Consider the following 25,966-nt stretch of genomic DNA (forward strand, 5'->3'; position numbering starts at 1 on the left):
GTGAAGTCAATATCAGTATCAGTGGTGTTGAGAAACACCTGAAATGGTTAAAACTGAACAAAGCACCGGGACCTAAAGGAATCCGTAACAGATTCTATATTGAATTTGTGGCTGAGTTAATCCCTTTTCTAACTATAATCTATCATAGATCCCTCGAACAAAAAACCATGTCCAGTAGATGGAAGAACGCACAGATCACACCCATCTACAAGAAGGGTAGTAGAAGTGATCCACAAAACTACCATCCAATACCCTTGACACTGATTTGTTGTAGAACGTTAGAACATATTCAGAGTTCAAATCTAACGGAGGAACCTTGAACAGAATGACCTTCTCCATGCCAACCAGCAAGGATTCTGAAAACATCAATCATGTGAAACCCAACTTGCACTTTTCTCATGTGGCACACTGATAGCTTTGGATCAAGGCAGTCATGTAGATGCAGTGTTTCTCGATTTCTGAAAAGCATTTGAGTCAGTACCGCACCTACGCTTATTGTCAAAAGTATGATCATATGACATATCAACTGAAATTTTAGACTGGATTGATGACTTTTTGGTGGGGAGGACACAGTATCTTATCTTGAGTGGAGAGTCATCATCACATGTAGAAATAACTTAGGGTGGGTCCCAGAGAAGTGTGTTAGAACCTTTGCTGTTCATGTTGTATATTAATGACGTTGCAGACAATATTAATAGTAAAATCATGTTTTTTGCAGATGCTGCAGTAATCTATAATGAAGAAGTTGCATTAATAGTCAGTCAGATCTTGATAAGATTTCAGAGTGGAGCAGAGACTGGCAACTTGCTTTAAATGTTCAGAAAAGTAAAAAATTTGCACTTTGCAAAAGGAAAAAACATAGTATCCTATGACTACAATATCAATGAGTCATTGTTGGAATTGGCCAACTCATACAAATCCCTGGGTGTAACACTATATATGGATATGAAATGGAATGATCACATAGGTTCAGTCTAGGATAAAGCAGGTAGTAGACTTTGGTTTATTGGCAGATTACTTGGGAACTGCGATCAATCTACAAAGGATATGGTGCTTCAGTGTAGAACATATACAGAGAAGGGCAGCAAGAATGGTCACATGTTTGTTTAATCCAAAGTATCACAGAAATACTGAAGGAACTGAACTGGGAGACTCTTCAAGACAGACCTAAAATATCCCAAAGAAGTCTATTAACTAAGCTTTAAATGATTACTCTAGGAATATACTACAACCCCCTAACATATTGCTCTCATAGGGATCTTGAGGATAAGATTAGAATAATTATTACTGCATGCACAGATGCATTCAAACAATTGTTCTTCCCATGCTCCTTATGAATGGAATGGAAACCTTAATACCTGGTATAAAGGAACGTACCCTCTGCCGTGATCTTTGCGGTCATTTGCAGAGTATGGTTGGAGATGTAGATGTAGAACAGTGTCAGCTGTAAACAGCATCTGCTAATTCATTCATAAAATACTGTCAATAGCAAGAATTCTATTGGACTTCCTTACAATAAACCAGATGCTTTTTCTGATACTTTCCCCAATCAGAATAATGTATTGGCCTTCTTTCCCTTTTCTGAGTTGCTGTCCATTTTTGCCTGATTTATGGTTCTATTTTTAATGTTGACATCAGTGAACACACTGATAATTCATAACACTCCCAAGATCTCAATAAGAAGGGGAATCTTCAAGGATGTGGAACAAGCCAAGGCAAACAGTAACTATAGACAAGCAAATTACAAACAATATGAAAACAGTACAGGCAATAAACTATCACCATAACACTCAATGCTTATTCCAGTTGAGTTTAACTATATAAATGAGAAAGAAAGCTACTACTTTGATTCAGTTAACTAGAACACTCACCTCAACATCAGTTTTGTGATAACCACCAGCTAACCTGATATGGGCAGAATCCCCACCAGTTGGGGTCACAGTTTCAACAGTTAAAGGAACAGTCTTTTGCTGCAACATCTGGAATGTCTGGAGCACATCTTCCACAGCAGAAACTCCCTCTGCAGGAAGGAAACTCTTGTATGGATACAGGCGGTACAACACCTCAGATGCTGTCATAGTTGGAAAAGTATCCTGTGTGAAACATATGTTGATTAGACTGGTCCATATCAAAATAACAAATATTTTATAAACTTACTATAACTTTTCTCAGATAAAATGTTATTGTTTAATGCAAAATTATTTTACTGAAATTTATTGTTCTTCATTTCCAATTTTTAAAAAAATTCAAGTGTTACTTTTAAACAATGTAAAGTCCAGGATGGAATAACCACAATATGGAAAGAACAGCATTCTGATCATTACACAAGGTATCGAGTTGCAGACAGACAGAGTGAAAAAGAATGGTAAAAATATTCAAGTTTTCAGACAAAGTCCTTCCAAAGTAGAAAACTCTCACACATTTACTCCAGCACAACTCACACATATGGTCACTGTCTTTGGGTGCTAAGGCCTCACTATGCTTATTATAGTTTCCACAGCAAAACTGTGTATAGAAACCTGGCTGAAAATTCAAAGAGATTCTAGTTGTATGCAATGTTTGCTAGCAGCAAAAAACAAGCGGTGCCTTCTCTGTGTGACAGCAATGGAGATACTATCGAAGACAGTGCTGCCAAAGCAGAGTTACTAAACACAGCCTTCCAAAATTCCTTCGCCAAAGAGGATCAAGTAAATGTTCCACAATTTGAATCAAGAACAGCTGTCAACATGAGTAACTTAGAAGTACAGTAGATATCCTCGGAGTAGTGAAGCAACTTAAATCACTTAATAAAAGCAAGTCTTATGGTCCAGACTGTATACCAGTTAGGTTCCTTTCAGAACATGCTGATGCAATAGCTCCACACTTAACAGTCATATACAACAGCTCGCTCAACGAAAGATCAGTTCCCAAAACAGGAAAGTTGCAGAGGTCACACCAGTATTCAAGAAAGACAATAGGAGTAATGCACTAAATTACATGCTCACATTATTAACACCGATATGCATATATTGTGTTTGAACATTATGAATTACCTCAAAGAGAACGTCTATTGACACACAGTCAACACAGCTTTAGAAAACATCATTCTTGTGAAACACACTCACGCGAAGTGTTGAGTGCTATAGACAAGAGATTTCAAATTGATTCCATATTTCTTCATTTCCATAAGGCTTCTGACACCGTACCTCACAAGCAGCTTGTAATCAAACTGCGTGCTTATGGAATACTGTATCATTTATGTGAGTGGATTTGTGGTTTCCTATCAGAGAGGTCAAAGTTCAAAGTAACTGATAGAAAGTCACCGAGTAATACAGAAGTGATTTCTAGCATTCCCCAAGGTAATGTTATAGGCCCTCTGCTGTTCCTTATTTATATAGATGATTTAGGTGACAATCTGAGCAACTATCTCAGGTTGTTTGTTTATGATGCTGTGATTTATCTTGTCTAGTAAAGTCATTAGAAGACCAACACAAATTGCAAAAAGATTTGTAGAAGATATGCATATGGTGTGAAAATTGGCAACTGATCCTAAATAGTGAAGAGTGTGAGGTCATCCACATAAGTGCTACATGGAATCTGTTAAACTTTGGTTACACAGTAAATCAGTCAAATTTAAAAGCCATAAATTCAAATAAATGCCTAGGAATTACAATTACAAACACCTTAAATTGGAAAGAACATTTAAAAAAATGTTGTAGGGAAGGTGAACCAAAGACTGTGTTTTATTGGCAGAACAGTCAGAAGATGCAACAGATCTACTAAAGAGACTGCCTACACTACACTTGTCTGCCCTCTTTTGGAGTACTGCTGTGCAGTGTAGGATCCTTACCAGATAGTCCTAATGGAGTACAGTGAGAAAGTTTAGAGAAGGGCTGCACATTTCATATTATCTACAAATAGGAAGAGTGTGTCACAGATACAATAAGGGATTTGGAGAGGACACCATTGAAACAAATGCGTTTCTTGTTGCGGTAGGATCTACTCACAAAATTTCAATCACCAACTTTCTCCTCCAAATGCGAAAATATGTTATTGATGCTGGCCTACATAGGGAGATATGATCATCATAACAAAATAAGGGGAATCAGAGCTTGCACGGAAAGGTATAGGTGATCGATTTTTCTGCATACTGTTCAAGAGTGGTATAACTGAGAATTATTGTGAAGGTGGTTCGATGAACCATCTGGCAGGTTCTTAAGTGTGATTTGCAGATTAAGCTTGAAGATGTAGCTGTAAATGATGCTCTCAATGAATGATATAGGTGAAAGACTTGTATGGAATTTCAAACCACAGGAATTGGGTTGCAATATGACATGCAACCTTCCTGAATATTATCACACAACACTAATAAAGAGCAAGAGTGAGATCAAGTCTTACACAGTTACCAGCCAAAGATATTGCTCTTGTTCCTCTACCCAATAGACCAGTAACCATATTCTATAGCACAGCACACATTCCACCCAGAGGACACAATGTTCATCCACACATACGACCATCAATATCCATGTATCCTCAGCACTTCCCTCCAGCAGCATAGCATAATGATGATGGTAACTGGGAAAAAACCATCATCAGGAGTACAGAGGTGCTACATCATGGGGTTTCCAAGGAACTCAACAGCAGGGTTATTAATCCCTTTATCTTCGCAACCAAGGACCCAATGCAAGAGTTTTTGGAGTAATATAGATAAATTTAGCTTAAGAGCTGTGACTTTGTCACAAGAAACAACTTGTGGAAAACAGTGAACCAACAGTATCACTAAAAGAAGATGTACGTAAAGGTAGAACAGTGGGAGGAAGCTTGCAGGGAAAAGTTCTACTCCAAATAAGAGCTGGACTGGAAGATGAATCATGCAACTCCTCTTAAATAATTTAGGAGTAAAGGAGGCCACTCACCAAATAGCAGAGGCATTGACTCATCAAAAGGCACGTACAAAATTGAATGAAAACTTTGCTGTTTTCATAAGAAATTCTTTGACAAGCTACAGTACAATATAATCCTCCCACCCTCAGACCCCATACCCCTCTATGTAACAGTTCCTCTTCCTCTGTTCTGTCATCCCCTCCCAATCTATGCCTCTGTATCATCTTTACCATGCACACTACAGCTCATCAGGTCCAGTACCCATGTGTCACGTGCCTAGCCTGTGCTCCTGCCACCCCCTCCCTCTTGCATTCCAAGCTTGCACTCTTCTTGAAGATTCACCAATTCTGCTATTTGGCGAGTGGTATCCTTTACACCTAAATTATTTACATCCTGCCAGAACTTTCCTTACTATATTCCTCACTTAAAAGTGATGCCTTAATAGCTGGGGCCACTCCAACCCAGCACAGAGTTGCTGAATGCAATTAGTGTAATGTCAGCAACATACACTCTTTGAGTAATTCCAGTTCTTGTCCAGGGGTTTAGAAGGAAGGGCCACTGTCAGCAGAAGCCTCACTGCAGTGATCTGCAGAAGACTTCACACCTCCCCCACCCTCCATAGACGAACAATTAGAATTAGGCCACTTCATGTTGAGGGATCTAGTATCTTCACCCTCGACAAGCTAGGAGATATCGATAGTGAACAGGACTGACCATACCATGTGCTCTATCCAGCAGTTTCTTCCTATACAATATTGGTACAAATTGATGCCTTTCTGCCCTGTGGTTCACTCTGAGAAGCAACACAAATGGCAGTGATCCACAGCAACTATAATTTACCATGGACCAATGCTTACTTCCTCACCACCACCATCACCATCACCACTCCCTAAAGTTTCTCTCGAGCTTAATGCTCTGGCATGGCATGTGGTATATGCTGCTACCAAACTTTTGAACTTACTCAGAGTCTGTTGTCATTTGTATATATTGCCAGTTTTCAGTCTTGTCTTTTAAATCAAACACTGAGCTGGAGCCTGTTTTATTGACTGTGTTGTTCTGTACTAATTGTTTTTATCACAATTACCATCCAGTTTGTCTTGATATCAGATGACAACGAAATGAAACTGATGTCCATGATGAAATTATATCTGTCATTACTTAGTAGAAGAAGAAGAAGAAGAACTTCTTAGCCAAGATCGCTATAAAAATTTTATTGTAGATAACCAATATAAGTAAAACTAAGTTGCTATCTTCAGATCTTCATAAAGGTTATTAGAAACATAAAAAAAATTTCTTTTGTTTCACATCTATGGTCACAAACTTGTAGGTCATCAGACTATTGGCTGCGGTCAGCAATGACCATCCTCAGATCTGCAGCAAAATATGGAAAAAAAATACAACTAGCAAACTGTCTACAGCTTAAAACAATAAAATAGACCATGATGTAAAGTATTATTGATATACATGTGAAATTATGTGCTTTAAATATGACGAGGCATACCTGTTTTATAAAAACATGTCCTAATATACTGAAGGTCCCGATTCTGTTAGTTGTATGTCTTACAGTTTAATAAATATATGCTTTCGAAATACGTATATTCTTATTGAAGCACCATCATGCTATCTGATTGACTACGAAAATAATAATGTGTCAGAGAAGGACCTTCTGGTACACTTGAAAGATACTTTGTGAAATCTACATACCAAGAGACGCACAGCAACAGGTAGGTTGTCTGCAGGGAAATCTGGCAGACCAAGCGATGCAGATTCCTGTGAGAGCAGTGCATGACAACAGGAGAGAAGCTGAGATATCTGTGCTGGATCTACATTAGATGTCAGTGATCTCAGGTGTTCCAGCTGCTCCTGTGGATTTAAAGTGTGTTAATACATTAGATGATGATCAATATTATTACTAACACTCTATCCTCAAAACCAATCACAGGCATAATCTACAGTAATAGGATTACAAAAACCTAACCAATAAACAATATAAAAAGGAAACATAAGAGACTAGTACATCATACTATTGTTATAAAAACAATTCTATTTTATATCATTCTTGTTATTCTAGGGATAATTTGACTACATCAGTACACTTGATTTATATATAACATCTACATCATGTTGTTATATCTCGATTGCCCACACAGAAGAGGGCAAATAAATCGGTTGCGGGCAGTCAGACTGCTGGGCCATAGCTAATATGACGGTACATCTCAGCCGAGCACCTGGAGCCGGGGGTGGGCAAACAGCTCACGCATGCAACACAACAAGGCATGAATGCCACGCAATATGGCCACATGGTAGTTAGGCTATATACCCTGCACCTGCCTGTATGAAAGCTGACATTGGTTTGCAGGTGCCCATTTCCCATGGGGCACTATTTCAAAAAACAGTCTGATCTACATTAAATACTTTATGCATTTTGATAAAAATGGTACTGATATCAACATCCTAGCTGAAGTCAGATCATTTTAATCTTTGGACTGTTATTCTACTCTCAAACTTGTTAAATTGTATTAAATATGTCATGTATTTATTCTGAAGAGCTTCATTTCTCATGGCAACCACATTGAGCCCAACAAGAACTCTGTTGCCTGAAAATTCTCTTCAGCATTTCTAATTTTTTCTCTTGACTAATATCTTATAACACCATTTTTCCTCACATATATTATGTTGTTAAATTTTTCCTGCACAACCTTATTTTATTGGACATTTTTTTAATATCTCATGACTGCAAGTGCCCTGTTACACAAACAAATATAAAATTTAGCATTTCTAGGATGTTCAAAACATATGGTACACTCCATGCATACTTAAGTCCCAGAAGGCCACCAAAACAGAGCCACAACCCAATAACATCAAATGTACTACATTCAAAGCTACAAGACATAACAAAAAAATATTTTTTCTCTGCTTTTGTATTGTCAGATAAAATCCAACCTACCAAGAAAAGAATTCCATTTAATAAATTCATGTACATATAAACACACATTAAATTAGTAACCATACTACTGAGGAATAGTCTGGTATTTAGTCACCTAGAGTTACTGTCAGTGATTTCAGTGCCCAAATGGCTCATTATATTCCTATCCTCTTTTCCGAGTAGCTCTTGGGGAAGCTTCCTTACCCTTGTCTCTTTAATGTTTACCTCAGCCAAAGCCGTGTGTGTGTGTGTGTGTGTGTGTGTGTGTGTGTGTGTTTTTAAGCTGGCTAATATTGTTAAAGACCTGGTTTATGTGTCTGTCTACTGATCATTGTCTCCACTAAACAGTTTGACATTATTTTACTCATTCCATTGTTTAAATTCATATGACAGCAATTAATTCAATAAAAGAAAATAAAGCTTTACTACAAAGATACAGTAAAGATTGATACATATGTATAGGCTGCTCTGCTCATACCTTGAAGCTGCGGTTTCCTATATCTCTAGCCTGAAAACGTGATCTTAAAGGTGGATCTAGAGGATTTCCAACATAACGTGGTACAGGAAGACCCAGTGCTACAACACGAAAGTCTTCACTCACTCGCACCAACTGCCAACGGTCGAGCTCTTCCTGACTGTGTTCCTATAATTAAATGCAAAATAAGATAATATCTGGCTATAATCAGATATAATGCCCATACATCTTAGCAAGATGCCACAGAATGAAAACTAGGAATTGATTTCTTTTCACAATAACTGATGTTAGGCTCAATGAAGTAATTTAACAGAATACAAAAGAATAATTAATCCAAACCTGACAGAGCAGGCAATGTTGGAGTATCTCCACAATGGTTCCAGAGCCATGAAACCAGAATCATTAATAGTGCTACATCTTAGCTTACAAGTACCAGAGTAATACTTGCAGTGTTGAAACTGCGCTGAAAATAGACTGATTCAAGGAAGAGTCCATCACCGCATTTCTTCACAAGCAATTTTCATACATCCCTATGGAGGATGCAACCATATGTGGCAAATGTAGTTTGAACATGTACGGCCTTTTTTTTCTTTTTTTCTGGCTACAACTTTGCTAGAGAATGTCTCCTTGTCAATTATTATCATAAAAAAGTCAATGAAATTACATGTTTAGTAGTATTGTTAATGATAATTAAATTTACATTATCCACAATACCAATGAGTTTTTCAAATGATGCTTTTACCTTAAGAAGCTTATCATAACGATCTGCTGGTATTAAGAATCGTCCATCTTCAAGATGCATTTCCCTGTTCTCCAGCAAATTGTTCAGCACAGGCAGAACATTCCGCTCAGCTTTTTCAATGCCCTCCAAGACAAGTATTCGTCCTTTAATGGCTGCTCTTACTGCACTCTACGACAAAAGAGAAACTAAGATGTAGGACAACGTCTGTTACACCACAATGCTACTGCAGGACAATTAATGTGAGCCGTCACAAACACACTAAATTTAAGCCCATGATCCAATCATCTCAGTTACAGCCAAGACTTAATTGTTGGGCATTCGTACTATGGAGCAAGTCTGTATGTTAAAAACTTAAGAAGATGTCTACCAAGCAGTAGTTGCGTAAATTAATGTATTCAGATCTCAGAATAGCATGTAACACTGCCACAATGACCGTGGTTGAAAAATGTGGGCGTGTACTGTCCCATTTTCTGTGCTTTTGTGTAACATTACTATTACAGCTCAAGAAGAAGTGTGTATCACATGCAAGGAAATTGATAAATTTGCATGTACAACATTCATAATCTTTTATAAACAACTTGGATAATCCTGTCCAGACTAATACTTTTCCAGCATTTTACATTTTGAGCAGTTATATATGGTGGTTGTCGAAATCTACTGGGTAGTTTCATATATATATATATATATATATATATATATATATATATATATATATATATATATATATATATATATATATAATGGAAGGAAACATTCCACGTGGTCTTTAAATATGTCTGCTTGTGTCTGTATGTGTGGATGGATATGTGCGTGTGTGCGAGTGTATACCTGTCCTTTTTTCCCCCTAAGGTAAGTCTTTCCGCTCCCGGGATTGGAATGACTCCTTACCCTCTCCTTTAAAACCCACTTCCTTTCGTCTTCCCCTCTCCTTCCCTCTTTCCTGATGAGGCAACAATTTGTTGCGAAAGCTTGAATTTTGTGTGTATGTTTGTGTTTGTTTGTGTGTCTATCGACCTGCCAGCGTTTTTGTTCGGTAAGTCACCTCATCTATATATATATATATATATATATATATATATATATATATATATATATATATATATATATATACCTGTCCTTTTTTCCCCCTAAGGTAAGTCTTTCCGCTCCCGGGATTGGAATGACTCCTTACCCTCTCCCTTAAAACCCACTTCCTTTCGTCTTCCCCTCTCCTTCCCTCTTTCCTGATGAGGCCACAGTTTGTTGCGAAAGCTTGAATTTTGTGTGTATGTTTGTGTTTGTTTGTGTGTCTATCGACCTGCCAGCGCTTTTGTTCGGTAAGTCACCTCATCTTTGTTTTTTTATATATATATATATATATATAATAGAGGGAAACATTCCATGTGGGAAAAATATATCTAAAAACAAAGATGATGACACTTACCAAACAAAAGCGCTGGCAGGTCGATAGACACACAAACAAACACAAACATACACACAAAATTCAAGCTTTCACAACAAACGGTTGCTTCATCAGGAAAGAGGGAAGGCGAGGGAAAAACGAAAGGCAGAGGGACCGCGCGCGCGCACAGACACAGACACACACACACACACACACACACACACACACACACACACACACACACACACACATCCATCCACACATACACAGACAGACATATGTAAATGCAAAGAGGTTGAGCACTAAGTTGCGAATTTGGTTGTAGATACTATTACTATCGTGATTCAAAACTCTATGGGCCTATTTAAAACATACAGCATTTGTCTCATCCATAAAAAGTGACTTCTTGTCCCAATCCAATTTCACTGTGGACTCTATACTAAAATATGCACTATTCGTGTGATGAAGCTGTTCTCGTACGTCCGTATTATGAGGAAATCCCCATCCATACATAAACAGAAACACAGCTCAACATAACTGCCAAATCCATAACCTTCAGTTCACCATGAAAAATTGGTCATGACTCTGTCTGTGATATATTTGTATGTACAAGAAGTAGGAGCTATTATGTCCTATTAAAGATGTTGTTATTTGTTTAGGGTGCTCAACATCTTGGTTATCAACATCCTTTATATTAAGAGGTTTTATTATCTATAGAGCAAACGGCTTTTCACAGGTATTTTATGTGACTGCCACTCTTCTCTTAGAGCACAAGAAATCTTGTTGAAAGAAGGCTGTAATTTCATGAAGATTCGTCTTGATGTACTCAACAGTGTCAACAAATATCTTGGCTTTTAGAATATATCAGCATACATTCACAGCATGCAACAGTAATTTTTGTTGTACTACCCAACATAAATTCAGTTGCACTGATGGCAGGTCTCACTGGAAGGCAACCTAGACATATGGTGGCTACAGATTGTTAACTACTTTTAACACACACTTCCTGGACTTTAGGTCACAGGCTCGGGCATAATTTTCCACCTACCTAATCTTCTCCTGCTGCATGAGACATTATAGGATGGTATGCTTCATAGATGTTTAATATACATACAAGCTAAGCAAGCCTACATGATATGATCAGCTAATTACATTCTCAGAAAGACCTAACTTATTTTAACATGTCATTGGTCAAATGTTTGAGTTAATGAAAGCATGATTCCCTATAAATAACATAATGGGCATTCATTTTTTAAATGTAAGCACCTTTATCTTGTTGCAACGTATTGCAGTGCACTCAGGACTGAAGCAACTGAATCACACTATCCACCAGGGTTTCAACTACATCTCATGCCCTGAAATAAGGAATCTCCTATCCAATATCCTCCCAACCTCTCCCACAGTGGTATTCCGCTGCCCACTGAACCTACACAACATCCTCATCCATCCCTACACAACCCCTACTCCCAACCTCCTGCCTCATGGTTCATATCACTGTAATAAACCTAGATGCAAGACCTGTCCCACAAACCCTCCCACCACCACCTAGTCCAGTCTGGTACAAGCATCACCTACTACCTTATCAAAGGCCGGGCTACCTGCAAAAGCAGTCATGAGATCTACAAGCTAAGCTGCAACTACTGTACTTCACTCTACATGGGCATGACAGCTAACATGCTGTCCATCCGCAGGAATGGCCACCGACAAACTGTGGTCAAGAAACAGCTGAGCACGCTGCCCAACACGACATTCTTCATTTCAAGGACTGTTTCACAGCCCGTGCCATCTGGATCCTTACTATCAAAACCAGCTTTTCTGAATTGCGCAGGTGGTAACTCTCCCTGCAGTAGATCCCATGTTCCCCTAACCCTTTTGGCCTCAACTTTTGTTAGTCATTGTCTTTCACCCACCTATTCCTTTCTCTGTTCTCCACAACCAATTATTCCACAAGCGCATCCACAGTCTTTTTACTCCCCTCTTTTCCGCCCCCTCCTCGCCATCTAACCTCCCAACCCTCTCTCCACCTTGTCCATGTATGCTCCCACAAAAACCACTTTACTGGCTCTCACCTGTACCTTGCTCTGCATCCCCCTCCCTGCTCCAGCTATCCCAGCCACCCAAATTGCTTCTCCCATCATGCGCAGTTGCTTGCAGTCGCTCCAGCAGCCAGAGACATTGGTCACGTGTATGTGAGCTCAATTTTTGTGAATATATATATATATGTGTGTGTGTGTGTGTGTGTGTGTGTGTGTGTGTGTGTGTGTGTGTGTGTGTGTTTGTCTACTTTGAAGAAGGCTTTCTGGCTGAAAGCTTATGTGATCAGTAGTCTTTTTGTTGTGCCGCCTGTCTGAAACCCAACTTCTCCACTATATGGTGAGTAACGATTACAAATTAATAATTTTCAGAATGAAATTTTCACTCTGCAAAGAAGTGTGCACTGATATGAAACTTACTGGCAGATTAAAACTGTTTGCGGACCGAGACTCGAACTCAGGAACTTTGCTCTACCATCTGAGCTACCCAAGCACGACTCATGACCCATCCTCACAGCTTTACTTCTGCCAGTACCTCGTCTCCTACCTTCCAAACTTCCACAAGCTCTCCTGCAGTTTTAATCTGCCAGGAAGTTTCAATAATTTTTAGACTTTTCCCTATGATTGTACTATGAAACTTAGCTTCTTCGAAAATTTCACAATTCTACATCAATGAGAACAACCTTGTAGATTTTGATGAGTGAGTTTGTGAGTATCAAAATATGATATAAATGGCAGTATCTTTTGACTGCATTGACTTAGAAGCTAACGTTTATTATACCATCAAGGGGCCATAGACCTTAGTATGTGACATATATTCCAACTTGACATGTCCACCTGTTTCTGAGAAAAAGATATCTTAACAGATGAACAGACACACATTCTGATAACAAATAACTTTTTTTTCGTGTGATCTAAGTGCAAATTAACAATTTTTGGATTTTTTCCTTTGGTTGTAGCGTGAAATCTTGTTTCTTGGTAAATTTATTATACCACCAAGGGGCCATAGACATTAGTATGTGACATATATTCCAACTTGACATGTCCACCTGTTTCCGAGAAAAAGAGATCTTAACAGTTGGACAGACACACATTCTGATAACAAATAACTTTTTTCGTGTGATCTAAGTGCAAATTAACAATTTTTGGATTTTTTCCTTTGGTTGTAGTGTGAAATCTTGTTTCTTGGTAAATTTCATGATTATAGGTCAAAGGCCACTGTAGGTTTTCGTGAGTGAGTTTGAGGACATAAAATATGTGACATAAATGGCTGGATCTTTCGACTGCATTGACTTAGAAGCTTCAATTTTTTACATCACCAAGGGACCATAGATCTTAATATAGGAGAAAAATTTCAGCTTAATAAGTCTACCCATACTTGAGAAAAAGAGTTCTGATCAGTTGGATGGATGGATGGATGGATGGACGGACAGGCAGACAACAAAGTGATTTGTAAGGGTTCCGCTTTTACCAACTGAGGTACGAAACTCTAAAAATAGTCAGACAACTAGTAAGATGATTTGTCTAAAAGTAAGAAATAAAACAGATTAGAGAAACATTTGACATACCTTTGAATGATGCATGGAATCATGCACAACAAATGAGGTGCCAATTGAGAATTTAAAGATCATTGTGAGTCTTGGTATTTTAATGAAAAAGCATTGCAATTCTGGCCACAGGCAATCCAATAAGGACCAACCAATTGCCATGTCATCCTCAAGCAATGAGATCATCTGATCATCTGGGAGCTGAACCCAGATTCTCTATATGGTAGCCAGCTGCACCAACCACTCAGCTACATATGTGGACAATCTTAAAGAGTACCAGAGGATGTTTGTCTGGGGGACCGTGTAGAGCTTGCAGTTTGCTGTTGTGTGACCTTCACATATTTCTATCACCTATTCCTGAAGGTGTGCAAAAAAGTTCCAACAATTTTTCAGCCTCAAAAATTTTTCAATAGATAATCCTTCAAATAATAGGAATGAGAATGTGCATTCTGAATTGACATCTCATTTGCTGTACATTTTTTACAGCATCATCCAAAGTCATATCAATGTTACTCTTATCTATTTTATTTCATACTTTTAGACAAATGATTTCACCATTTTATCTCAATTTTTTGTCATTCTAGCTGATAATGACAATGTGTGTGTTGTCCTCAGGCAAGAAAAAGACTATTTGGTTTCAGTCCGTGCGAACTGAGGACTACACTGGCTATATCAGTCAGTATTTATAACAACCAACATGCAGGAAAACCATATTAGATGTTTCAGTAATATGGAAAGTTAGTGTGGTGTCACAGCCAGACACCACACTTGCTAGGTGGTAGCCTTTTAAATCGGCCGCGGTCCGCTAGTATACGACGGACCCGCGTGTCGCCACTGTCAGTAATTGCAGACCGAGCGCCGCCACACGGCAGGTCTAGAGAGACTTACTAGCACTCGCCCCAGTTGTACAGCCGACGTTGCTAGGAAAGGTTCACTGAGAATTATGGTCTCATTTGCCGAGACGATAGTTAGCATAGCCTTCAGCTAAGTCAATTGCTACGACCTAGCAAGGCGCCATTTATCCTTTGCTATGTATCTAATGAAGCATGTACAGTAACAAGACCAATGTCACCAATTGTGGATTAAAGTTAAGTATTCCAGCAGCTATGTACTTTTATTTATAGCATTCATTATGTATCCCGTTTCAGACCTCACACCAGCCAGCGTGAGTTTAAGAGCGTGCCTTTCGGTTACCCGTCACTGTGGACTGGCTGTCTTGTCAGTCCACAACATTTTTGGCGACGAGTAAAAACAGGGTCTTGTTCTTTTTTACTTGCTTAGATTACTTGTGTCATGGCTTCGCCACAATCTCCAGATATACTGTCCGAATTTTATCGCTTGCAGAATCAGCAGACGCAGGCCTTATTGGATGCCCTTGGACAGCTCGTCCAGGGTCAACGTGCAATGCAAAACGATGCGGCCGTCGCCGCTCCACCGCTACCGCACCCACAACATGCAGTTGCACCACCGTTTCGACACTTTGATGTGGCGATGGAAACCTGGACAGAGTGGTCACGCCAGTTTGGATTTCATCTCGCCGCCTACAGAATTCAAGGTAACGAGCGGCAGCCTCACTTATTGTCGTGTGTAGGGGTGCAAACGTACCGTGTGATAGTGAAATTATTTCCCCGACGCGACGTAGCAACTCTGTCCTACGACGAAATTTTGTCTGCCGTAGATGCATATTTCAAGGAATCAGTCAATGTAGTTGCAAAACGGTATACGTTCTTTCGTAACAAACGTACGGCCGGTCAAAGTAATCGGGAGTGGGTTGCAACGTTGCAAGGCCTTACAAGGGATTGTGCTTTTGAGTGTGAATGTGGACTCCCTTATTCAGATACTATGGTGCGTGATGCAATTGCACAGAACATTTCTGATGTTCGTATACGGGAGCAAATTTTGAAACTAGTCAATCCCTCCCTTCAACAAGTGATAGACATATTGGATAGGCAAGACACACTTGACTTTGCTCAGGAATCATTTGAAACTTCATCAGCTGTGTGTCACATTAACCGGCCCGCCGGGCGAGCTGCACGGAACTGTAAACAGCCCTCGCGCACGTCCGCGCAACCACGTGTCCCGCGCCAGCATGTAAATGCAGTACTACAGTCATGCCTGCGGTGTGCTACTAGACATTCGCGTGAGAATTGCCCGTCACACCAAGCTATTTGCTTTTTCTATAATAAAAAAGGACATGTTCAGAGTGTTTGCCAGAAAAAGCTCAGATCGGACACTCACAACGATTCCAGGCCCTTTGCTTCATGCCGGAATCGAACCGAGAATACTCAGGCTCGTGAACCTTCACCCATGGACGTTCATGTAGTTAATTCCACTCCGCCCAGTGCCAATCCCTCTAACAGTGACTGTGTTCATCCCACACAAAGTGTGCGTCGACGTCGCCGGAAATCACGTCAAGTCGCAAGTGCTTCTGTACCAGTGTCTGTTCACGTTGCACGGGACAGTCGCTCTTGTCGTCAGCAGGACAATAAACCTTTTGTAGACTTGGACATTAATGGCAACGTGATCCCATTCCAGCTCGATACCGGAGCTGCAGTTTCATTGATCAATACAGACACGTACAAACAACTGGGCACACCTCCGTTGCGTGCCGCCAATGTTAAGTTAAATAGTTATTCCGGACAGCATATCCCTGTGCTAGGACAGTGCAGCCTTCTTGCAACATACAAGGGACAAACAAAACTTGTGTCATTTTACGTTCTTCGTTCTTCTTCTGCAGTGAACTTGTTTGGTTTAGATTTATTTCAGTTGTTTAACTTGTCTATAGTCAATCAGGTCCTATCAGTGAACCAGACTGTGCCTTCAACCAGTGTTTCTCGTCTATGTGAAGAATATGCAGACATTTTTGCACCGGGCCTTGTTTGCGCTAAGAACTATGAAGCACATTTGGAACTGAAAGTAAATGTGCAACCGAAATTTTTCAGAGCGCGCAATGTTCCCCACGCATTGCGTGATGAGGTAGCAAGAACATTACACGATTTGGAATCGCAAGGTGTGATTGAACGTGTGCAGGCTTCTCTCTGGGCATCACCCTTAGTAATTTTGCCAAAACCTTCCGGTAAATTGAGACTTTGTGTGGACTTCAAGGTAACGGTGAATCCACAACTAGTGATTGCAACTTATCCTTTACCCCGCCCGGAAGATCTTTTTGACAAACTGTGCCCGGGTAAATATTTTTCGAAGTTGGACCTAGCAGATGCGTACTTGCAAATACCAGTGGACGACGAATCCCAGTGCGTTTTGGTGGTTAACACGCATCTTGGTTTGTACCGATTCAAACGACTGCCATTCGGGTGTGCATCCGCCCCCGCATTGTTTCAGCAGTATCTACAAACTGTTTGTGCGTCGGTCCCTACTACAGCAAACTATCTGGACGATATTGTGATCTCCGGAAGGACAGAAGAAGAACATTTAGCCAACCTCCGAACATTATTTCAGGTCTTGCGACAAAATGGTCTTCGCTTGCGGAAGGACAAATGTGTGTTTTTTGCTCGTGACTTACCATATTTGGGACATGTAATCAATGCCCAAGGCATACATCCGAGTCCAGAGCACCTCCGTGCCATACAAGACTTGCCTTCGCCGCGGAATTTGAAGCAGCTACAGAGTGTGCTGGGTAAAATAAATTACTATCATCGCTTTCTGCGCAATGCCTCTTCCATTTCAGCTCCGCTTCATAGCTTACGCCGTAAAGGTGTTCCGTTTGTCTGGACGACGGAAAGCGAACGCGCCTTTCGCCAGTTGAAATCGGCGTTGCTTTCTAATACTTGCCTTACGCCATTCGATCCCCGGAAACCCCTTTTGTTGATGGTAGATGCATCGGATTTCAGGATCGGTGCTGTGCTTGCGCACAAAGATGGCTTGCATGATCGCCCTATTGCCTTTGCGTCCAAATTGCTCTCGTCTGCGCAACGCAATTATTCACAGATCGAGAAAGAAGCTTTGGCTCTCATATTTGGTGTTACTATGTTTCATGATTTCTTGTAAGGTCGTCACTTTACCATCATCACAGACCACAAACCTTTGACATCGCTTTTTCATCCGAACAAGCCTGTACCTCCACGTACACCACAGAAATTCATTCGCTGGTCTATTTTCCTCTCACAGTACCGCTACGATATCTTGTATCGGTCCATTGCTAAGCACGGAAACGCCAATGCGTTGTCCCGTTTGCCTGTAGCTGAGGATAGAGCATTCGATTCTTCCGAAATTGCTTGCATGTTCATTGATTCGGAAACCGATGAGGTGGTCGAATCGTTTCCGATTGATTTTCGTCGTGTAACTACAGCCACAGCTGCTGACCCTGTCCTTGCTACCATTTTGCGTTTTGTTGCTATGCAATGGCCCTTGTCAAAGTCACGGATCGAGGATCCGTTGGTTCGCCGATTTTTTGCTCACAAGGAGAGACTTTTTTTTCGACGTGGTGTTTTGTTGTTGCGTTCTGATAATGATCAGTCCAGAGTCATGGTCCTACGTTCGTTACAGTTCTCTGTCTTACGGCTTCTCCACCAAGGACATTGGGGTATAGTGCGAACGAAACATCTTGCTCGTCGGCACTGTACATGGTTCGGAATCGATGCTGCGATTACGAAAATGTGCTCTTCTTGCATGGCGTGTGCCGAACAACAATCCGCACCGCCGCGGAATTTCTTTGCATGGCCGAAAGCCACTTCCCCTTGGCAACACTTACACATCGATTTTGCTGGTCCATTCTGGAATGCTCGATGGTTGGTTGTTGTCGATTCCTTCAGTAATTTTCCTTTTGTTGTCCGGATGTCTTCCACGACGTCTTCTGCCACCATCCAAGTGTTGTCCACTATCTTTTGCATTGAAGGTCTTCCACAGACTGTTGTTTCCAACAATGGCCCACAATTCATGTCTGCAGAATTTCAGTCATTCTGCAAGGCCAATGGTATTCAACATCTGACATCCGCGCCGTTTTCGCCTCAGTCAAACGGTGCCGCTGAACGATTGGTCCGGACTTTCAAGTCACAGATGTTGAAGTTGAAAGACTCGCAATCTCAGGAGGACGCGTTGTTGCTCTTCTTGTCCTCATATCGCTCTCAGCCCCGAGATGGTCGCTCGCCGGCTGAGTTGTTGCACGGTCGTCCTCATCGAACCTTGATGTCTTTGCTGCACCCGCTGCATCAGGTTCTAGTGCAGCGGCAGACGTCTGCTTTTGCTCCAGGCGACATTGTATACTATCGCAACTATCGCGGTTCACAGCGTTGGGGACCCATCTACTGGCTCGCCTCATCCCCAGGTGTTACCGACGCTGCCTTCCATTTTGCCCCATGGCGACGCGCCGCCGCCGCCGCCGCCGCCGCCACCTGTTATCCCGCCGCCGCCGCCTGTTATCCCGCCGCCGCCGCCTGTTATCCCACCGCCGCCGCCCGCAGAGGACGCGTCGCTGCTGCCGCCGGGCGCCTCCCTGGGTCACGCGCCGTTGATCGCTTTCCGTGACCAGCTGTCCTCCGACGTGGAACTCTTGCCCGCTCCGGACCAGATGACGTCTTCGCCCGTCAGGTGCTCCGACTCAATGAAGATCGACCCTTCGGCCCCTCCTGACTATCTACGGGCGCATATACTGCATGTTGGCGTGCACCCTGGACTAGGTTTTCAGGCGTTTCCTAGCTCCCCTCGGACCGAATGGCCGGGTGCAGGTGGCACAGCCTCACCTGTTGTTAGGCTCCCCACCTCGTCGCATACGTCAACATGGGGTCCTCCCCACGGCAGGCAGAAGCCTTATAACACAACCGTCCGCCGATTTGCGGGGGAGGAATGTGGTGTCCCCGCCAGACACCACACTTGCTAGGTGGTAGCCTTTTAAATCGGCCGCGGTCCGCTAGTATACGATGGACCCGCGTGTCGCCACTGTCAGTGATTGCAGACCGAGCGCCGCCACACGGCAGGTCTAGAGAGACTTACTAGCACTCGCCCCAGTTGTACAGCCGACGTTGCTAGGAAAGGTTCACTGGGAATTACGGTCTCATTTGCCAAGACGATAGTTAGCATAGCCTTCAGCTAAGTCAATTGCTACGACCTAGCAAGGCGCCATTTATCCTTTGCTATGTATCTAATGAAGCGTGTACAGTAACAAGACCAATGTCACCAATTGTGGATTAAAGTTAAGTATTCCAGCAGCTACGTACTTTTCTTTATAGCATTCATTACGTATCCTGTTTCAGACCTCACGCCAGCCTGCGTGAGTTTAAGCGCGTGCCTTTTGGTTACCCGTCACTGTGGACTGGCTGTCTTGTCAGTCCACAACAGTTAGCATGTGAGGCAAGGCATTTCTTGCTTGTTTGTTTGGTATGCTATGATTATGGGTTGTTGGTAGGAGAGAGAGAGATGCAGGTCTCTATTGCAAAACTCCCATGTCTTTCATTTCTGCACATAAATCTGCATCCTCTCCTTGACTACAAAAAACCCTGCATACTGAACATGGTGAACGTCCAAATTACCATGGCAAGAAATTTCTGTGTCAAGAGATAAACAACATTATAAATGAAATTTGCGAACACAACAGACTTGTTTTAAAAGATAGTCTTTCGGTACATGTTAAGGTGTCTGGTGTTTCTTCTTCCTCCTCTTTTTTTTAAATGAAAAATGGCATTGCAAGGGAAGGAAGGGTAGAAACTACGTTAAGAGGGAACTGCAGCGGACTAATTCATTCAGATAATTGTGCTGCTTTCAATCACCCAGTGAAAATAAATGAACATGCAAGGCCCAATGAAATCAAAGTACCCTCCTTTATTAATAACAGTATCCTCCTCATTCACATGAACTGCAATACTGGCTTGATACAATTAATTGCAGTGTTTTGTGTATCAATGAACACTGTGTGAAAGAGTCTGAAATAGATCCGTGTTTTCCACAGATAATTATAAACCTACAACTCATTAATATGATATTTTTTGTGCTAAAAATGTCAATTAAAATGTATTTTAGTATCAAAGAATAACTAAACAATGTAAAGACATTCTTTGTAACCTTGGAAATCCTGTCTCATTAATGTTAAAAAGAGTTGGTTCAAAGATTTAACACTACTTTGGTCTCTACTATTGAAGAATTAAGTTGCTTAGCTGTTCCAAAACACTAAGTATTTGATGTACATATTTTCTGTTACAGTATATGGTAAAAAGTGAAATGCTCCTGTTCTTATTCAAACTCTCACCCTCCCTGGGGAAATAGCTATGTGAAAATAATTATTTAAAGTGAGTTTTGTAGATGGTTGCTCATCTGGCCTTCATTTGTCATAATGGCGCACAGACGGCCATTATGTGGGATTTAATTAAAATATTAAATACTGGGCTTCACCCTCATGTTAACATAAAATATACTTTGAATACTGATAATAATTTTAAAGCATTAATATTTGCAAAGTTCATTTTATCAAAATTGTTACAGAATTGCTTGGATAAATTTAACTGCAGTAGGCAACAAAGCTTATGTTTCCTTCACAATATCTTTGAGTTTGCAATTGAATTTATTACTGTCAAGTAAATGCTTAACCAAACTGAAGCCAGTACGATATAAGTGAAACCACACAGGTGGTTATATCGCCTCTCTCTTCACAACAGTTAATTTACTGGGCAATAATAGTAATAGTTTTATGCTACTTCTGATTATCTTTTGGTGGTGGTGGCGGTTAGTGTTTAACGTCCCGTCGACAACGAGGTCATTAGAGACGGAGCGCAAGCTCGGGTTAGGGAAGGATTGGGAAGGAAATCGGCCGTGCCCTTTCAAAGGAACCATCCCGGCATTTGCCTGAAACGATTTAGGGAAATCACGGAAAACCTAAATCAGGATGGCCGGAGACGGGATTGAACCGTCGTCCTCCCGAATGCGAGTCCAGTGTGCTAACCACTGTGCCACCTCGCTCGGTATCTTTGGGCTAGCCACGACTTTGGATAATGTAATTAAACCATTACAAGGAAAATTGTACCAATTTTTACTATTATTTTTGCCTGCGTAGCATCTCTGATTATCGCACTTACATGCATGCAGAATATACGCAATGCCAACAGTGTATAAAATAACCTTTACCTTTTTCCAAATGACCCCAACCACATCTTACATTAAAATCAAAACACTTTAATACCAAGGAAGTAAAAGAGAGACAATATAAGTTGTCTGAATACAAACAGCATAAAGTTGTAACTGTAGGTGATATTAATGTAAATATAAGTACAAAGAGAAAAAATGTCCACCAAACTGAAATTCAGTTCTTGATAACAAATTAGTAATACCCACAGAGACACTCTTGAATGTGACATTATAGAATTTGGAATACCAGATCACGCAGGGCTAAACCAAAAATTCACCTCTCGATACTGGAGGAAGAGAAGTGACATATAGACTACTAGGAGAAACCAATGTACACAATATGATAGACCAGTTAAAGGAAATGGTTTGGTTCATATAATGAATAACAACAAAATGCTTTCCCAGTTTCCTGACAGAGATTAAGTGCATAGTAGAAAAGACATGCCCCTCTGTAATGAACAGATATATAAGGGGCATTCAAATGAAACCTGGTCACTAGTGAACAGTAATGGTTACAAATTAATTAATTCAAAAACGTAGTTATACACAGTACACTTAATCGAAAATAGTCACCAAAACTGTTGGCACATTTATCCCCTCGAGACACTAGCTGGTCAGTTCCATCCCCGTAGAAGCTAGTAGGCTGCTGTCGGATACAGGCCTGGACCCAGTCACACACTTTGTCATCCGTTGTGAATCGATGTACGGCAATAGCTTGTTTTATAGGTCCAAACACATGAAAGTCACACAGTGAAAGGTCAGGACTGTACAGTGGATGTTCCAGAGTTTCCCACCGAAACTGCTGCAGTGTCATCTTCACCCCATTGGCAGTGTGTGGGCAGGCATTATCATGCAGGAGGATAACGCTTGGACATCATGGCTCGGCATTTCAACTTGATGGCTCATCTAAAGTTCTGTAAAGTGGCTTGATAACGCTGAGCATTGATGGTAGTTCCCCATTCCAGGAACTCAACAAGCAGCGACCCCTTGTGGTCAAAATAGAACATCATGATCTTACCAGAACTGGTGTGCACGGCCTTTGATTTTTTTGGAAGGGGTGAAGTTGAATGTTTCCACTGCTTGCACTGATGCTTGCTTTACAGTTCAAAATGGGGACACCATGTTTCATCACTTGTGACAATATGCGACAGAAAGCCGTATTCCTCCTCATAATAACATTACAGATGACTCAAAGACAGCGGCACTCGAGTATTGAACTGTTCGGCGGTCAGCTGGTGGGGAAACCACTGCGCATAGATTTTTCAGACTGACTTGCGTCCCTCAAGGAATCATCTGTGCCATTCCACAACACTGTACTCGCTGTACACAGCCTTCATCCGTCGATGCATTTGACAGCCTCCAGCCCCCTCCGCCACCAAAAATCGAATCCCTCCTCATTGTTCCTGCTTTTTTGCCTGCATGTTCGGTAGTGGACGATAACTTGTGTGACCACCTTCTCTTCGGCATGAAACCACACTGGCGGTATGCAACATCAAACAGTACACATGTGTCAGTCTCTCTACCATAGATGGCGCCACCATACCCGCAGTTACGTGGTGCAACCTTACGCGTAAGGCAAGAATAGATGCACTGACCAGGTTTCATTTGAATGAACCTCATAGAACTGATATGGCAGATAAGTAGCATCACATCAACAAGTGGTACACTCCACAACTGAACAAACTCAGATACTGCCATTAATTCTAAAAGATATGTCTCATAAAACTGATCAGGACAAGAAAAATTGCATAAATACGAGAAAACTCCGGCATTTAAAAACTGCTAGGTGCACTGCAAATGATGAGGACATTTTAAATTCCAAAAATAAATATAAAGCTGCCTAGAGTATCATCAAAAGGGAAATTAATAATATCAATGAAGAAAACAGTATCCCCATTGACAGTGACACACTCAATGAATGTTTTGCAGATATTGCCAGCACTACCACTCCACTCAATAATTCTACATTGGGTGCGAAAGCTCATGCTAAACAAACAAGTGAGAGATTTATGTGGACCCTAATTATTTCAAGTATCATTCATGAATCAATACACAAGCTAAGCACTTCCAAAACTGAAGACTATTTTGCACTCGGTATCACATTCAGCCCATACAGTACCAGCATATTACAAACTTGGCTAAAATACAGTGAATTCTATTCAACTGAAGAATACCTAGAAACTCACCCCCCCCCCCCCAAGCGATAAAGGAAATCTTTTAGTTCTTAAAGATGCTAGTAGCTATTTTCTATTTTATTTTCTATATACGTAATTGATTATTGTACATAACTTGACACTGCTGTAAACTTTGACAAAGCCAATTGTATGAAAAATACTGAAAGACAAATTTTTTTAAAAAAAAAAAAAAAAATCTGTTCTATTCTACTGATGATGAGTTAATGTCATCAATCAACAGGTCCATTGCACAAATAAACAAAAATTTGCAGTTAGTTTACTTTGTTGATGACAGAGCATGAAGATTACACTTCAAATGATGAGTTCGAGTTACAACTTCTTCAGGATAAAGGACAGTTAATTTTGTCAAAATATCAAATTCCATTAGACAAAAGATGTTGTAAAAGCCTACTACCTCAGGCCAAACTGTCAATGTGGAAGTCCAGTTGCAAGCATGCTCTTCATACACATATTTCTCTACTCATTTAAAATGCTTCAGTTATCTTTTGTATTTAATAGTGTATAATTTTTTCTGTAATATTTTTCAAATTTCTCCTTCTGGTCTGATAAATACAGGTTAAAAGATAAACCACACATGACTTGTTGAACAATAATACTCTGAAGCAGGCACTCTAATGAAGTACTGAAAGATATTTGAAGCTGAACTGTTAAATAGGACACTGATTCATACACTTACACCCATGTGCCATGGGGAAAGAAAACTTAAATTAAAACTTGTTAACATATAATGTAAAGAGGATATAAAGCAATATACAGGGTTTATACAATAAATGTATACAACATACTAAAATGGTGTAGGTGAAGTTACAGTGGACAAATCGGTACAGGACACTTGTAGTCTATCAAGCCAGCAAACAGCTTCAAATTGGCCCATGAAAGTCACCTCAGCTACAACAGATGTGTGCCACAAGAGATTTTGGCTAAAATCGTCACAGAATATTAAAAATTCCTTGTTCTTACACTTACAAAATGTAAAATTGATACTACGGTATATTGATAATTTTCACTTATGGACCGTCTGACAGCAACTGAATAAAACACAATTTTAGTGCCATACGCGTTTCGCCTTTATTTTCTGCAAGGCATCATCAGTGGCCTGGAATATGTACATATGTTAGCTATTTTATTTACATTTTTGTCACTGTGCCTATAGGTTATAAACAGTTCTGGTGGTTGGTATTTCCTATTAAGTGGTAATGTTTTGAACTGTACTTACAGGTTGTGTAGACAGTTTCTTACATATTACGCTCCTGTTGCATTTTTGGTGTTGTTCTTCTTCCTATGAGCGCCAATTTGCTGTTTTTTCCGCATTCCACAGCACTATGTACTGAATGCTTGTTTTAATGCAATGTTTTGGTTTCTGTTGCCGACTGTCAAATGTTTTTGCCAAAGATCGAATATTACTGCCAAACTTATGAGTGTAACTATTGAAGTATCTGTGGTCTGTTCGTGTATGCATGTGTGTGTGTGTGTGTGTGTGTGTGTGTGTGTGTGTGTGTGTGTGAAAATTATCAATATACCGTAGTATTACGCGCAACTGAGGAGGGCAGGACCACAAAAGTTGAAGATGTAAAATTGATGTTTGTGTAAATTTTACCTTGAAGTATTGTGAGTTTTAACATCATAAAATTAACAATTAAATCTTTTGTTTGTCTTGTCTTATTACTATGAAACAACTGTGCCTGTAAAAGTTAATCTTTGACCAAACTGTAAATTTAATTAGTTTTTGCATTAAGT

At 40.5% G+C, this 25,966-nt stretch overlaps 1 protein-coding gene across 1 annotated transcript in view; it reads right to left on the reverse strand.

The window, feature by feature from the left end:
* LOC124804710 (von Willebrand factor A domain-containing protein 8) overlaps window positions 1-25,966 on the reverse strand; it is a 256,617-nt gene that overhangs the window by 198,602 nt on the left and 32,049 nt on the right. Inside the window, exons 5-8 of the mRNA XM_047264969.1 lie at window positions 9,007-9,174; window positions 8,268-8,432; window positions 6,568-6,726; window positions 1,872-2,093 (exon numbers count right to left, since the gene is read on the reverse strand). Of these exons, the coding sequence (XP_047120925.1) occupies window positions 1,872-2,093; window positions 6,568-6,726; window positions 8,268-8,432; window positions 9,007-9,174 (714 nt within the window). The remainder of the gene's footprint in view (window positions 1-1,871; window positions 2,094-6,567; window positions 6,727-8,267; window positions 8,433-9,006; window positions 9,175-25,966) is intronic.

This window comes from Schistocerca piceifrons, chromosome 7, assembly GCF_021461385.2.
Source record: "Schistocerca piceifrons isolate TAMUIC-IGC-003096 chromosome 7, iqSchPice1.1, whole genome shotgun sequence".
Taxonomy (NCBI): Eukaryota; Metazoa; Arthropoda; class Insecta; order Orthoptera; family Acrididae; genus Schistocerca; species Schistocerca piceifrons.